The 17,325-nt window shown below is 37.7% G+C and overlaps 1 protein-coding gene across 1 annotated transcript in view; it reads left to right on the plus strand.

The window, feature by feature from the left end:
- Positions 1–3,856: 3,856 nt before the first annotated feature.
- Positions 3,857–17,325, plus strand: part of dipk2ab (divergent protein kinase domain 2Ab) — a 37,426-nt gene continuing 23,957 nt past the window's right edge. The window contains exons 1-2 of the mRNA XM_028434439.1: positions 3,857–4,349; positions 11,246–12,095. Of these exons, the coding sequence (XP_028290240.1) occupies positions 11,442–12,095 (654 nt within the window). The 5' untranslated portion in view covers positions 3,857–4,349; positions 11,246–11,441. The remainder of the gene's footprint in view (positions 4,350–11,245; positions 12,096–17,325) is intronic.

The raw sequence follows: 17,325 nt of genomic DNA on the forward strand, positions 1-17,325 counted from the left end.
TTTGTTTGTTTTTGGCAGCAATATTTTTTTTTTATTGACTAAATCCGAGCCAAGTTCTATCCTAATGGAATTTTTTATTTCTTTTTTTTTTTTCCTTGCCTTCTTTCCTGGTGTACCCCATGCTCTTACTTTTGCTCTTAAACCATCCATGAAAATAGTGTAAAGAAAAAAAAACAATCCCAGATATTCCTAATATGTTGTTGCTGTTTATATAAATATGCAGCAGCAGTGGTAGAAATAAAAGCAATAAATAACAAAAGAATAATAAACATAGGACTAATGCCTCACTTTGTATTCACATGCCCCATTGACAATGTTTATTAGATGTAGTTTTACAGTGGATGAGTTTCACTGGGTGAGAATCTTTCACTTGTGACGAGTGTTACAACCTGGAGTGCACGTTCAGATAAAAGGCTGACTCTGGCAGTGGAGGCCAATTAAATTGCCATGGTTACCATGTGAAATGCTAAGATCAGAAAGCATCTTTGATAGATTTTTCCATTATGTTTGTAACAGTATCCAATGCAAGCACCTTACAGCTTCTAAATAAGGCAAATATGGGAAAAATCACATCTGCTGTAATAAAATCCCATCCACTGTGCATCAGAATTTTCCCATAGCAGGCCATCTGCTGACTCTTTTAGTGGACAAGAAGCCAACTGTGCTATGTGCTATGATATTTATTATATAACTTCAAACACTGGGTGAAACAGCAAACTTTGTACACATTTTTACGAGTAAAGTATTTACTTCTGTTTGTTAGGCCCAACAATGATTAACAGTCCAACCAGTTATTTTGCAAAACTCTTTGTTTATATTGGTTATTTCTGTATAGCGTGGTTTCCCAAACCATCAATCAGTTACAACCGTAATCACGTAATTGATAATACATTACAATTCAGGTATAATTACAATTGTAATTGTAATTTTAAAAAACCGTAATCAAATTGTAATTGAGATCAGATAATTGACTTTGTAATTGTAATTGCCATGAAAATTCTCTAAAAATTGTCAATTGCAATTTAATGCAAAACTGGGGAACCATGTTGCAGTTCTACACATGTATAGTTATTTATTAAAATATGTTTTTTTATCAAGCTTTTCCACATTTTACTATTTAAAAAAAAATTAAGGGGTGTACTGACAAAAGACGCTCAGACGCCCACACCAAAAATATTAAAACCTATATTTTTATTGATTATGAAGCCTGACAAGGAAACCAATTGATAGGAAATAAATGAGTTGATAGATTTTTGTTTTTATTGTATTTTACAGCTGATTTAGGTCTCGTTAGGGACAAGACGTTAACCTTTGCTAGGTTATTTATTTCAGGCTCAGTAATTGTGATAAATTGTATTTGAGAATGTAGTTGTAATTGACTCTCTGTGAAACATAATTGAAATGTAACTGTAATTGGGAAAATGCTGGTAACTGTAATCATATTTGAATTGCAATTGAACATGGGTAATTGAAAATGTAATTGTAACTGAAAAATGTATTTGACCCCAACTGTGCTATCAACACATGCATTGTGAGGACGGTAGGGATCAAGAAACACGTAAACTTTTAAGGCAGTGGCTATCCGTATGGTTGCCGTATCAATATACCGACATTCTATCCGTACGCAGCGCCACTCATTGGCCAGTTTTGGTCACGTGACTAAGACTAAACCTAATGAAAACCTAACCCTAACCCTAAAAATTGTTGCAATATAGGGTTATAACCTAACCTTAACCTAACCCTAAACCCTAAACCTAACCCTAACCCTGAAAATTGTTGCGATATAGGGTTATAACGTAACCTTAACCCTATATAGGCAATAAACTGAATGGTTCGAGGACTGTTCAGGGGGTTTCATCGAGTCCCATAAACAATAAACAATAAACCTAACCTAAACCTAACCCTAACCCAAAACCTAACCCTAACCCGAACGTGCACGGTTTGGTGGAATGCTGACGACACGAGTTGGCCTGTGCCTTGCCTTTGATTCCCTATTCCAAACTAAATAGTCCGAGGACTATACGAATAGACCGTACAAATAGATCGTACGAATAGATGCTTATGACTTTCAAAGATCTGCTACAAACATCTGGTCAAATAAATATGACTCCTTCAAAATGTCAGCACAGTTTTAGCAGATAAAATAACTTGCAAAAGGTTGTAGTGATACAAACCAAGTCAATACATGAAATCTCAGACCTTTTGAAACCCCAATGTGTGATCAATGACAACAGACATATACCAGTCCATGGTGTGTTGGAGGAACATATACAGTTAGTGGTTGATTAATAAAGGCTGAACTAACTGTAATTACCACCTGTGATCATGCATTGTCAGACCAAAACCCATTGTTCCACCTGGAGGCTGATGGAAACTAACTCGTGACTCAACTCAGCAGCAGCAGTAATTTGGTTTTACAGGTGACTAATAGTCCAATTACATTTTTCATGCTGTTAGGAATCAATATAATGGAAGTGTAATTAATACATGTTGCAAAATGAGTTCACCAGAGGTTTGCCACAGAGCTATTACGCCAAAAGAAATTCATAAATGACTTGATAAAATACACAGATTAAAAATATATGAATACAGAAAACAAGTGTGAATGTGTATATGAGCAGTGAAAACAAAACAGAAGCCATTGTGGTTTTAAATTGTTTGTTCTGAAATCAGCCTCATGGCGTTTTGTTTTCCTCCAACAGATGGCGGTAAATACAAACTAATAGACACAAAGCTATGACATTGAACGTTGCACCGCCACCCATCCACTCTGTTACTGAAGAACAGTTGTGTTGATGTTGATAGATCATCATCATCATCATCATCATCATCATCATCATCATCATCATCATCAGACATGCACTTTTCTTTTCTGTAAGATATTTAATAGCTTCCTAATTAACCTGCTCATTGGTTGAAACGTTTTTATTCCATCTGTGTTGTTTCGATTATTACTTCATCAAATGCAACAATACTTTTAAACTTTATTCTCGCAAAAAGAACCTAATAAAAATAAATCCACACAGGTTTAATCGGACACTTTTTTGTTGTTGTTGTTGTTTTGCTCTGGTTATACGATAAATCTTAATAATTAACTGAAGGAGAAAATTGAAAAATAAGGGTCCGTTTATGCATTTTAGAGTTTTCAAAGTTCTTGTTGTTAAAGTAATTATTCTTGATATTATTATTATTATTATTATCATTATCATTTTAATTAATTATAAGTACATTATTATCATTAGCTTAGTGTTACTATTCTGATTTTGTTGGATTTACAGTTAACGCAAATTTGGTTTTTGCTGTGGTTATAAATCCTAGTAATGATTTTAAAGATAAAATTAAAAAATAAAGGTATGTTTAACATCTTGACTGTTTTTTTTTTTTTTTACAGTTCTCAAAGTTCTTGTTGTTAAATAACTTAATCTTGATATTATTATTATTGTTTGTATTATTATTATTATTATTATTATTAGTAGTAGTAGTAGTAGTATTTACTTTTAATATTATTAATAGCTATGAGTGAAATAACCCATTCATGCTAGTCACCGAATAAAGAATGACTTGCTTAGTTCTACTATTCTGTTTTTGTTTAACTTATTTATATTAATTGATTATGAAAATTGATAGTAAATGCATTATAGTAAATTAGATTTCATTAGATTTTTTCCCCATTACATTTGAAAAAGAAGTCCAAACGCTGATTTTACATTTGATTAACTTTGCAAAATTAGTTCTGAATGTTTATTTCCCAAATAAATAGAAATATGAGCAAACTCGCTGAGGAGGCGGAGCTTCAGAGCAGACAATATTAGAATAATCGCCTAGCAACCGGGACCGTAAACGGCGCGCGGGTGTCGTAACGAGCCAGGAGGCTGGTGTTGAAAAGGGTCGAAGCAGAACCCATTGTGGTGTCGGAGAGGTGTGAGTTGCGTCCTAGTAACTAGACCAGATACCTTTTCTGCGACCACGGACGGCTTCATGTGGAGCGGAAAGACCTGGACCACCTCACACGCCACCAGGGCTGCTGTCCTTTGTGAGGAGGACCTTGTCGCCCGCTCGGAAATAGCCAGTATACGAAGAGTTAAGACTCCATAACCCAACTGTTTATTCCTGCAGCTAGCGGGCTAGCTGGCTACACACGAGAAGAGCTAGACATGGGAAGCCAGTGTCAGCGTGGTTTATTATAGACACCTTTTGGAGAAGCTGCTGTCTGCTTTTCTAACAACATGCTGCTAGTTTCAAGTCTCCGTCGCCTTCTTTAATAATTGGCTCCAACTTTGAAGAATGAAATCAGCAGAGCGATAATTATTTCACTACTGCTGCTGCAGAGGCTGGAGGAAAAGTCTCAGGTTTGTTTTACACTTCTCTCTTCACTTTGATGCTACGTTCAAGTACCTTGTTAAAGCCCTGAGTTTTTGGCATGTAAAGAGCACAGCAGGAGCTTTTGTGCTATTCTTAAAGCTAAAATGTATCCAGGAAAAAAGTACATATACGATAGTGTTGTATTTTAATAAACGTATAATAAACATTGTGACTTTCGGTGTCACTTTCATAAAAGATGACTTGATAAGATAGAATAATGAGGGCAGTGTACTTGGACACAAACTTATCTGATTCCCACACCGCTGTGTAGTGAAACTCAGCTTTTTATTACTCTGCATGAGTCAGTGCTCGTCAAGTTTTGTTTTGTTTTTCTTTTTCATTTTACTAAACACATATTTGCTTTTTAACGTAAATGTTAAATTGCCCGTTAGTTGGACTTCCAATCTCCCTTGCAGTCGCAATCGAGCAGATAAACCTCCAGATTACAGGTCTGTGAACACATCTCCACTATGTTTTATTATGAAGCCCTTAGCTCCCAAATGTGTATACTATTATATATGTACTTTAATCAAGTTAGGAAAATCACCGTAGCTCTTATACAATGTATATTAACCTGGTGCTGTAAACCTCTCAAAGGGATTCACAATAGGGTTGAAATTAAATGGAATTAAAAATAATAAGTCAACACTGTTTGCTTTAAAGTACATTACATTAGGCCAACTATCTATGATAATTCCCATATACTAAATATTATCAACCATATAAAATATTGATGAAAATTATAATCAATATTTTGTCATAACAATAAATATATGAAATAACAACAATAGAAGAAAAAAAAAATCCAACAATATTTACAAAAGTATAGTTAAAAAGACAACGAAACAAACATTTTAGGTTGTCGCTTTAACTTTCTTAACTGGATTTGAATTTTGGTTTCTTCCCAAATTAGAAATGAAAAAATACAAGTTGGAAATGTATAATTCTAATGTAAGCGGGTTCAGCAATTTTGTTATGGTAGTGGTTATCTGTACGGTTGCCGGATCACTACACCGACATTCTATCCGTGCGCAGCGCCCCTATTTGGCCAATTTAGGTCGCGTGATTGGTCAGTCATTGGCGAGTTTAGGTCGTGTGACTAAGACTAAACCGTACCCTAAACCTAACCTTAACCCTAAAATTTGTTGCGATATTGGGTTATAACCTAACCCTAAGACGCTATGTACTTGTACTTCGGTAATTGTACCAATAGCACCAGGGGTTGTCTGTACGGCAATCGTACCAATAGACACTTTCTTTTATTTCCTATTTCCTTTCATATTAGAGTTACAACAGGTTGAGGTGTATTTTCTTTCGACTCTAGTAGTCGCACACAGAAAAAATAAAGATATACATTAAAGAATATGAATTGACATTGAGAGTTTTGTGGCATGAAAAATCCTGCACTCTGCAAACTCCTGTCCTCGATTCATTCAAGTGGTAAGAGATTGCCAGAAGAGTTGTATGGATTAGTCCAGACAAAGCTGACAATAAGTCCCTAGAGTTTGTCTTTACAATCTAATGAATAGAATCGGCTGCTCGGAATTAATTTTTTTTTCCATAATAGGAAACTAATTGTGAAGCCTTGCTGCAAGGTTAGCCGGCAGGGGAACAGTGAAAAAAGCCAGACAACACTGAAGACTTTCTGCTGGTGGTTGATTTGAATGTTTGAGTGCTCAGCTGGGGAATGTTTTGTAATTGTAGCTTAAAAGCTCCCACAGGACCTGTACATTTTTGGTCCTGACCTCCCAAGCCCCTGAGATTCTTCTCAGATAAAACATTAGAAGTGCACTGGAAATTACTAAAAATGGGATTCTAAATGTGTGCCTGGTAATGAATTTTTTAGACGAAAGTATGCCATTTGTTAAAAAAATTGCTTGCCTTGGCAGGCTGTTGTAATCTGGATTTCATTATTTATACTAAATGTGTATATTTGTGTATCCTTTTAGACGACAGCTTTACTTTATCGTAAAATTAATTGAGTTATGAAGTGGGCTTAGTTTTCCAGCTAGGTGTATAAGCCTCGCTTTCATTTGTATCTATCCGTCACCGTTCATAGGTTTGCTGTACTTGTGTGATCAAGCTATAGTTGATTGTCTTTGTGATCAAACAATATTGACTCTCTCTGTCAATAACGTTGGCCACAGTACAGTGCTTTCTCTTCTGATCTATAGCCGCTTGTTGCCACGGCAAGCAAGATACAGGTTAGGAAGCGTACTTCATGGAACTGGATTGGTAGAACATGTTCATCCTGTGTCACTTAACAGATAGAAAACCTCTACTCTGTATTTAAGTAATTTATTTCCAGTCATTTCAATCACCTGAGCAATAACTCAACATGCTCTCAGTCTCATCCAGCTGTACATTAGTAATACATTGATTATAGCTCTTCACAAACCCACCAACTACTTCACATTCAATCTCTTTCACCATTTTCTGCATTTTCAGTTGAATTAATCAAGCCTGTTCTTGTGTGGCTAGACTTCATTATATCATAATGAAGTTTTGCCTCAGGTGCAGTAAAGGAAATGGGTTAGCCTGTGAGTATCCGTGCCCCACACGCCATTATCTGATGCTGGCTTTTATACAGTGAGTTCATTCACCATTAAAAAAAAAAAAAAAAAAAAGTCCTTTTCAACCCTATTCTTTCTAATCTAAATTTTTGTCTGAATCTAGGTTAAATAAAAATTGTCATATTGGAATATTACAATGTCATTTCTGAATTCTCCAAGCTTTGTCATTCTGTTTTAAGCCAGCATGGTCCTATTGCTTCATCTCAGGTCTTTTCTGTCGATGTAATGAGTCATTTTGCGGCTCTTTACATCTGCCAAACCTGGAACATTTAGAATTCCAGACTCATCTCCCATGCATGAGGAGTAAGGCATCCTTTGATTTGTTCTGTTTTTTTTTGCTACTTTTTGAAACGCTCACTGTTTTACATTGTAGACCGAAAAACTTTCTCACCCCACTTTTGAGAGCCAGATGAAGTGTGGTGCCTTTTTGAACTAAAGGTTCTCTACCAGGTCTAGTGAGGGGTTGTCAAACAGAGAAAAACAGCTTTATTTTTTCAGTTTGAATGACATTGATCTCTGCACCTGCTTGTAATGATGGATAAACTGATTTGCAGCTGAGTAGCAGTTGATTAGGATAACTACTACATATGAAAATATTTACAAAATTACCATGTCATACTTTTATTAAATCAAATTTTTAGTTTCTTTGACATGTGATTGATTACAATTGATATCCGACTTGCTTAACAAGTGTTGGATCAGAGATGAGCTGTCAGTGGCTGAGGTATCTTTAATTACTGGGCAAAACCATGTTTTGTTGATCTTCCTTTGAAGCCAAAAGAGCAAATGATGACAAATTCGACTCACTCCTTTGGTGGCTGTGTCCATGTGTGAGCCACCACCAGCTTGCAGAGCTCAGCACTTTCTGATATCCAGGTTGTTCCAAGCTTTGCTTTGGTTTGCCCTGGCTTTGTGCGGCTCTTTCTATGGCTATTTTCATACCGCTCTGGTCCAGAACTCAGTCTGAATTGGCGGAGAATAGCTGATAATCCTATCGCCTTATTTTAGTTTGGTTTGTGTTCACAGTGCACTTTTTAATCTGCTCCAAAAGGAAAACAGGAAAAACTCCTCATTTACAGAATGGTGGATATGATTTTCAGGAGTATTTTAGAGCACAAAGAACAAAAGAGGTGAAGGTAAAACCCATCAGTGACTGCCTTACCCAGCTTTCTGTCAGTTGTGTGACTTTGATTGCAAACTCTGAGACTGACCAAAACCAAAGTTCGAGAATTTGCTTGCCTGATCTGCTCTAGACCAGTGGTTCTCAACTGGTCTCACCCTGCGACCCAATTTTGCCACCGTCATTAAATCGCGACCCACATTAAAAATTTTTTTTAACAATTCATCCAACCAAATTTAATCTTATTAATCATAAATCTATACATTTGCCTGTGCAACAAGCATTTCACAACAGGCCTGTCGAAAGAAACGTTTATTTCAAAATAAAAGACAAGTCCAACCTAACCTGAGAGACTTTAAATATTTACTTATTTTTCACCAGCTGTCCGCGACCCACCCAGTACAGGTCCGCAGTCCACCAGTTGAGACTCACTGGTCTAGACTATGTTGCACGTTCACCAAAATGAGGTGGACTTTGTGGGCAATTAAATCCTTGAGCAGTTAAAACGCAAAGGTTCGCTGGTGTGAACACACCCTGTGGGATAAAAAACCACACATCTTCTTAGCCTTGCTCCGGTTGAGCCTTTTCCTCCCAATGCTTTGAAGGTCGTCTCAGACAGACACACAGTGGCACAGCTGAAGATATCGTGGGGAGCCTCTGATTTTCAGTTTTTCCTTTAATTCTGTTTCAGAGAATACACATTTCTGTCATTCCCATGTCAGATTACATATTTCCGCTTCATTGCCTTTCCGAAATCATGCCAAACATGCCACAGTTAATGGAGTTATTAACTGTAATTAATGTAAGAACTATACACAAATGCGTCAAAACAAGTATGCGCTTTGCACAACATTTTGCGCAAGGTTTGATGTCCAGCAGATTGCGACACTTGCTAGAGCTAGCCATTAGGCCACCCATTTTATGGTGGAAAAATATCTTGGAAATGTGTGATATTGTTATGACGCTAGATTTTGCACAAGAATAAATATTTTTGTATTTTTGACCACCTGATTGTGACATTTTCCTAAAATATGCATGTGAAGCTTTATTCAGTGTCGGATTGCAATTTCTGATTTGTTTTCATTATTATTTTTTTAAAACATCAGTTTAATAAATGTTTCAGTTCCAGCAATTGCGTATTCTTTGTCCATTTTCCTTGATCACAGAAAATCAGACATAAATTGACATCTTACAAAAGGATTTTCTGTTTCACTTTTCAAGCAATCACATTTTTCTCCTTTTTTTTGTGCATATAACAACTCTTGTCTTTTTCCTGCAGCTTTGTTACACAAACTTGCTTTATTTCACTCTCTTTCTTTGTAGCTTTTCTTTATTTATTACTGGCATATTTTATTCATCAAAACCAATTGGACAATGTTGGATTTTCTTTAGAGAAAGAAATATCAGCACACTGCTTAAGATTATCTTAAAGTCAACCAAATAGACTTTTAAAAATCTTAAATGTTGCATGTTGTTGTAGATTCTTCACACTTGTTTTCCAGATAATGACTCAAATTTAAAATGTAAATTATTTCTTAGTCGAAGTCCGACGACTTTCTAATAATTACACAGCTTTTGAAATTTGTTTGCATGGTTTTAGCTTGATTGGGATGCAAGGAGACTTGATTAGATCCAGCAAAAAAATGGACAATGTTGTTTTCAGTTTTACGAGGGACGAAATAATTAATCACATTTACAATCACGGTACTTGTTTAATTTGAAAACCCCAAATGAACCTGACATTTATAATGTCTTTGGAGTGTGAAAGAAAACCAGAATTACTGGAGTAATTCATTACTAGTTCAGGTTGAACATGCAATCTCCATGCAAACCTGCTTATTGTTTTCAAAGATATGGATTATCTTTAATCATCATTGTCATCAGAAGCAGAGATGAGAATCTATTGCCAGCTGCTACATTGAATCAGATTCCTTAGCTTGATTTTTATTATTTTTTTTTTCCATTTTTGTTCTCAGTTCAGTAAGTACTTCCACAATTTATTAAATTGTATCTTTGACATTAGTTATGTTTAAGGGATTTACAGATTTAGCAGAATGTGAGAACAAAAACAGTCAACATTCTGCAGAAATGTCTCCTGACTTCCTCTTCTCACTTACTTGCTTGTAGCCCCCACGTCTTTCTAGTTTTCAGTCACTTGAATGAAAGCAAAATGCAAGGATCCCATCGATATGCACCCTAATCGCTCTACTGTGCCTTCTTGTTAGCCATGCTCTCTCAAGTTAGCTGTCCTAATTGGCATGTCCTAATGAGTTCTAATTGTGGCAGCTAATTTGCGTGGCCCGAGTCTTTGTCGTTCCTAAAGCGTCTAATAAGACTCTTTCTGGGGTGCCTAACTTGGCTTCATCATGGCAGACTGTGGGGGACTTGTGAGGCTCCCACAAGGCTTTGTTCTCAAACCCTGATCCGAGGATTTTATGGTTCTCTTTCATGGGTTGTTCCTACTTTCCCCCACAGTACTGATTTCCCCCCCCCCCATTGCGTTTTCATCCTTCGATCATGAATGTTATTTTAGTGGCAGAAATCGTTTTCAAAGAAATGACTTCAAAGCACAAATAAATCGAAGCTGTGCAACTCTGATCAAAGGTTAAATTCTGCACAGCTTAACTCTCCCACAATGCAAAGTAAGATTACTACATTCAAGGCAAGAGATTTCTGAACTCAGTGCAACTACTGAGATGTGCACAGCAAATCTTTTTGGTATTTGTCGGCTGGAAAAGTGATGGACGCTTGTGTAGCTCTGAACCAGATGCATGCAAGGAATCTTCCTTGCTGTGGAGCACAATTTATTTAAACTAAGGAGGAATGCTGCTTTTTTCCTAATTTGGTCAGTGACATTTCATTTTTCCCATTTCTGTACGTTTATTTCTTTTTCTTGATTTTTGGGAGCTCAGTCTGTGGTTTTCCAAAGAGAATGCAGGCATAGGCAGGTTTGTTACATTGGCTGGCAGCCATTTATTTTCTTCCAGAAGTAATAGTCTCTCAAATTACCTTGGCAATTACATTTTTTCTTTTTTTTTTTTAGAACAATGCCATATGCCATGAAATAAGTAGTTTCCTTGTATGACCATAAAATGTTAGAACTTTATTTACAAAAAAAGACTAATCTGTTAAACACTATCAAATATTGTCCATATCTAAAATTCCCTTTTCTTTTCCTTTCATTTTTCAGCACCTCTGGCTCCAGCCTGCAAGAAAAAGAATCATGGTGCACTGGCCTCTGCCAGGGCAACCCTGCCATCTTTGCCAACATCTGCTGCATTAGAAGCATCCTGTTTGCGCCATGATGGAGAGGCATTTAGGTTAGCTCCCAGCAATCATTGAAGCAGCTCTCCCTCACGACCCCTCGCCCCTGTCCCGTCCCCATCATGCTGCGTTTTCTACCCCTTAAACTGGGCCGCCTCTACCGCTGTCTAAAGCTCTTGTTGGTGGTTGGATTGTTTGTCATTTTGTTGATGAACACCCACAACCTGTTTGCCTCCTTCCAGAAGAATGAGCTTATGGACAGACGCTTCATCAACCTGAACAAGTGTCCCGCCTGCTTTGGCACCAGCTGGTGCCGCAAGTTCATGAATGGCCAGGTTTCATTCGAGACTTGGGGACGGCTTCGGTTTCTGGACGTTTTCAATGTCAAGAACGTTTTCTTTGCACAGTATGGAGAGCCCAGGGAGGGGACTCGTCGCGTGGTTCTCAAACGTCTCGGTTCAAACCAGGAACTGGCTGAAATAGACCAGAAAATCTGCAAAAGGGCTACTGGCCGGCCACGATGTGACCTCATTCAGGCAATGTACAAGACTGAGTTTGCCCGGATCAACGGGGACGTTCGTCTGCTCACGCCAGAGGTGGTGGAGGGCTGGTCAGACCTTGTACACTGCCCCTCTCAGAGACTGCTGGACCGTGTGGTGCGCAGGTATGCAGAGACCAAGGACTCTGGTAGTTTTCTGCTGAAGAACCTAAAAGACACGGAGCGGATGCAGCTTCTTATGACTTTGGCTTTCAACCCGGAGCCTCTTGTACTACAGGTATGTAATCTAAAGGCTTTCTTTACCCTTTTTCAGTCACTCCTGTTAAAGCATTTTAAATGTATTTCAGACACTATGGCATGAAAGATAATTTGTCTTCAGAATGTTGTTCAATGTTTTTTTTTTTTTTTTTTTTTTTTTTAAGGATTGCTTTTATCTGGTCAAATTTGTGTGTCTGCTCCTCTGTGGCAGCTGGAACTTTTCAAGGTAGTTGATAAGTCGTGGTTCCTAAATTACTTTTGGTGGATCGGAGCAATCGTACATAGCAAGTAAGGTGGGAATCCTCTTATTTTTTCTCTTTTCTAGACTTAAGGTGAAGCATTTCAACCACTCTGAACTGCAGGCTGTGTGGCTGCTATCTGGAGCACAAATATTCCTCTGCCTGGAATAGAGAAGGGTTGAAGAGTTGTGGCCTCCAAAAAAAAAAAGAAAAAACATTTTGCTCGTGGCAATACTGCATATTTAACACCATATGTAGGGCAGTTTTTAAATTATTCAAGTTATGCATCTGTAAAGTGTCCCAGTTGTTTTTAATTTGAATATATGTCCATGTCGAATGGATTTCTGTCATTTGAAGTTGACTGGAGTGGAAACACACTTCTGGATTGAGCCTCAGTATTATGAGAACCACTATTTTTTTTTCACTTTCTGTATTTGATTCTGTGTTCAAGTTTTATATGTATATTAAAAAATAGACACTTACCCCAAAATGAATACTCTTGACTAGGGGTGGGGGAAAAAAATCACATAAGAATCGCGATTCTAATCATCCACAATTTGAATCGATTCATAAACTTCTAAAATTGATTTCTCATGCTAACATTTATCGCGATCGGCGGTGATTTATATAACATACCGTTTATGCTTAACTTTCACAAACACAGTCTTAGGCGTGTTATTAAACAGTACACTTAAACATACTCACAACCATATGTTTTTTTGAAGGCGAAAATACAAGAACCTAATAAAGACTAGTAGGCCACGGGCTTTCAAGATGCCGACTACTACTGCAGCAGTGTTAGACCATAACACACAAACTCACCCAGACCTTTACAGTCGAGACACGATCCCAACAGGAAACAACAGCGACCCCAACTTACAATGTATTACATAGACAGCACAAGGAGTGTGTGTTTATTTGTTTAGCATGAATAAATGTTACCTTTTGTCCTAAGTTTGCCTTAGGGTTAGATTACATCATTGGAATCAGTTTATTTAAGATTATCTTATACAAACTGTATTGTTTTGATGCCATAAATTAGACACCCAAAGATTCACATCCCTACTGTTGACATTTATTTAAGTAATAAAGTCAGAATCAGTCAGAACAGGGACGATGATGTCAAGTTACACATGCACCATGTTGGATCGTGCATGCTTTCTGAATAATGAGATTATAGTGCACAAAGACTAAGCACTTTTGTCAAAATATAATGTTATTCTATTTTGGGGAATACTACAACAAACTTGAGAAGACAAGACAATGTGTTTTTTAATATGCTTCCTTTGACAGTCGTGAAGGGAAAAAGATGTAACCCATCGTCGGTATTTGAAGTATCGTATCAACCCAGCAGGCATTATTTCTTCCACTGATTTACAGACAATCAATTTCAATTTCAGTCTGGCATTGACTCTGTCTCGTGAGGGGACAGTACAACAATAGTCTTGGTCCATTGACATTCAATAACTAGTGCTGACCTCCACCACCACCCCCTACTCGTAGGACTGGACACCTCCAGGCATTTCAGAGGACAAAAGGCAAGTTCAGCCCTTTAGTCTGGTCAATCTATAAACCCTGATTAGCTGTGTGTGGTCGCTGGCCCATTTCACCCTTTATCCTTTCTCTACATCTTTTTTTTCCCTTCCTGTGCCATCATTCCCTACTTCTCAGCCCTGATTGTGTGCTCGACACAGATGATTCATTCAATATTTTTAATGACATTAGCTCAGTTCAGAAGACTGGTGAATAACCTTTTTCTCTTTTCTTCTTGTTTATCTCTTATCTTACACACGGTTCCGGCTCCAGACATCTCCCACCAGAGCATCCTGAACTCACATTGTCCACAGCTCTTTTAATTTTCCGCTTCATGTTGCCTCCCAACGTTTACAGCAACTCATGAATTGTTGATCTCATCCTGAACTTCTGACCCGAGGGTATAACAAAGAAAACTGCTGGATGATTGTGTATCCACCTGGCCACAGGTAACAGATGGCAGGCAACGAGTGTGTGGATAGCAAAAACAAATGTATTTCACGTCTGCGTCGTCGAAATCAAAAGACACAGAAAACTAGCTCTAAGACAGAGAGCTAGACCGAGAGAAACTTTGCAGAAGGTTTGGCAGAAGTTAACCATGAAGAATTAATACAACCAATAGGGATGAGGAACATGCAGCATTTCAACACCTTAATACAAAAAAGAAAAAAAAAAACACATGGCTTTATAATGTGGTGTGGGTGTATTTTTAGAAAAGTTTAAATGATGGTGCTGACATTTATGACCCATTTTTTAATACAACCCAACTCTCTTTCTATTACACTGTTTTCTTGGTTAAAAAAAAGAAATTGTCTGTAGATGAAAGGCACCATTAAGTTTTGCAATGTATACTTGCTGTTAATCTTAACGCGTTACTATCTACAATATTTGACAGTTTTTGTAATTTGGGGTATTTCTTGCCACTCTGCCTGTTTACATTAGTAAAACTCGTGAATAGCATTTCTGCTTCTCTCACTGTAAGGTATTTTATTTCCTCTTGGTTTCACACTCTCCTAGAGGGGCTTCTCTTTTCAGATTTTTGAATTTACAAATGGCCCTGATGAGAAACCAGACCTTCTTTGTCAGTTCAAAAACAATCTTCTGTGTTGTTTTGGCTGCTGCCAACAATATGTTTTCTGTTTGCTCGGTCGTATACAAATGTGCACACACGCATGCCTCCCCCACTTCTTTCACACAGACAATTTGGCTTCGGGGAATTAATATATTTGGAAGACTAAATAGCAAAGCTGAACAAGGAAAGTCTCAGTAAGAAACATTTCATTCAGCTATATTTGTATGTGAGATTTATACGTTTGTGTGAAATGATTGCTCTTTTGCCAACACAAGGACTAACACAATCTAAATAATTTGACCTTCTCTTTATCTATAACATGGTTTCCTTGAATAGCTCATCATCCCCTTTTTTGTGAAGCTTAAATCAATTTTGTCGTACATGGGTTTTGTTCCTGCAGCTAGATGACTATTATTTCTTAGGCGTTGCCTAAATGTGATTGAAAACGTCTGGCTCAACCCTAAATTAGTTCGATTCAAATCAAATCATTAAGCCTGCTGAGTTAGCCAGAAGCATGTGACTGCGATCGCACCCTTTTTGGTCCTCCACCCTATCGCGGTCAGTGAAGCTGAGAATAGGATGTGACAGCCCTGTGGGGTTAAATCAGTCAGCGGTACTCTCATCTCTTCTAAACTCCAATCTGTGCACTTGCTTACAGCCCTTTCTTTTGTTTGGTTAGTGTCAATCTCCCCACCTTCACAAATCCACCTCCTTGTTTATTTATTCACTTCATCCTTACCTGGCAGTGTATATACACTTGCAGCATAAACACGGTCTCTTTTTCCCCTTGAACAGAGACGTCTGATTTCCAATCAGACAAGACACGGACGGGAGATAATGTAAGGATGATTGTATCTCCTGTTCCCTCAAACACTTAGTAGGAATGTGACGCAATACCATCTTGTACTGAAAATGTTAAACTTTAGGGATTCTCAATTGTGGTTTTTGCAAAACATATCATTATCCACTGAAGAACCATCACTTTCTTGCTTAACATATAAAGTAAGAAAAAATGGATGTTTGATTAATCACTGGCAGTTTGAGATCAGCCGATAGCACTAATTTAATTTGCCAGATCCTGATTGGTTATTTTCGACAGAGATTCAGAGCCAAGCTGAATTTGGAGGTAGGAGGCTAAGTTTGTCTCACCTCCCGCTTCCTTCTAAAATCACACTCTTCCCACTTGGGAGTAAAGAATCTGGCAGGCAAATGACTGAACTGATGCCAGGGGTTACTTTCTTTTCTTGTTCAGTCTAATTTAAACTACTACTTTAAAATTGTATCCAATGCTGCTGTTCGTTGGATTTGAAGTCTTGGAAAGCATGCAACTTTTGACTTTTTTCTTTGTCTTGACACAATCATCTTGATCTGTAACAGTGGTATACACCTTTCTGCAGTATAAACTGCTACATTTGTATTTGGAATTGAGGAAGCGACTTATACGGCTGCATGACCTATTTGTGGATTTTTCAGTCAGCAACACCATCTATTCTTGGAAGTAAAAATTAGAATTGTGAATCACTTGGCTATCAGCCTTTTGAAAGCTTGTTTGCGTTATTTCTGGAAATGATAATTTACCTAACTAGCTACGCCATGTCTAAAACGCCACATTAAGTTTTTCTGATTGCAGTGTGGGGTGGAATGAAAAAGCAGACGCTGGTTTCCAACCGGTGAAGTAGAGCTGATGGACAGTTAGCGTAGCAGGCTAGCAGCAGCTCGATTACAGTAAAAGATCTGTACATTTACTCATATGCAGAACCTGCATTGTCGTGCAGGTGTTTTAAGATGCTCATAGATACTCACTTAATAGAATATAGTAAAACTCATTTATCGCAGAGAATTTGACCAGAACTACAAGAGGCCTCCCTCTTTCATGCGCTGACTGAATAAGTCAATGATTCATTCCCCAGTTAATGGTCTACGTGGTAAAAAAGAGGCTAGAAAAATTTAATTGGTTAAAAAAACGTGCCAGTCCGCATTCCACCAAACCCATTTAAAGCAGCCTGACATACTCAAGCTACTTGAGGAGCAACTTGCAAACAACTACATTGGACTTGTTTGTAAGCCTAGAAGAATCTGCTAATAAAATCTGTTAATTACATGCTAGATGGTGTCAAACACTTGTATATCGGTGCAGTAATGTATGTACTCAGTCAAGCTTTTATTTGGGTAAAATCCTCAAATGGTATTTGGGTTGTTCATCTTAAAGGTATTGTGGACGATGTTTAAAAAAAAAACGCGCATGCGCAACTTGCCTACGTGTGCGGGAGAGCGTGCACGAGCCCCGTTTTTCTCGTGCACAGCTCTGTTTACAAGTTGGTGTGGACATCGGTCATACAAGCTTACCTACCAAAAGAAGATATGCACTTTTCCCACTACGTCATACTCACCACCGGTAAGTGAAA

This window comes from Gouania willdenowi, chromosome 20 (assembly GCF_900634775.1).
Source record: "Gouania willdenowi chromosome 20, fGouWil2.1, whole genome shotgun sequence".
In the NCBI taxonomy this organism is placed as follows: domain Eukaryota; kingdom Metazoa; phylum Chordata; class Actinopteri; order Blenniiformes; family Gobiesocidae; genus Gouania; species Gouania willdenowi.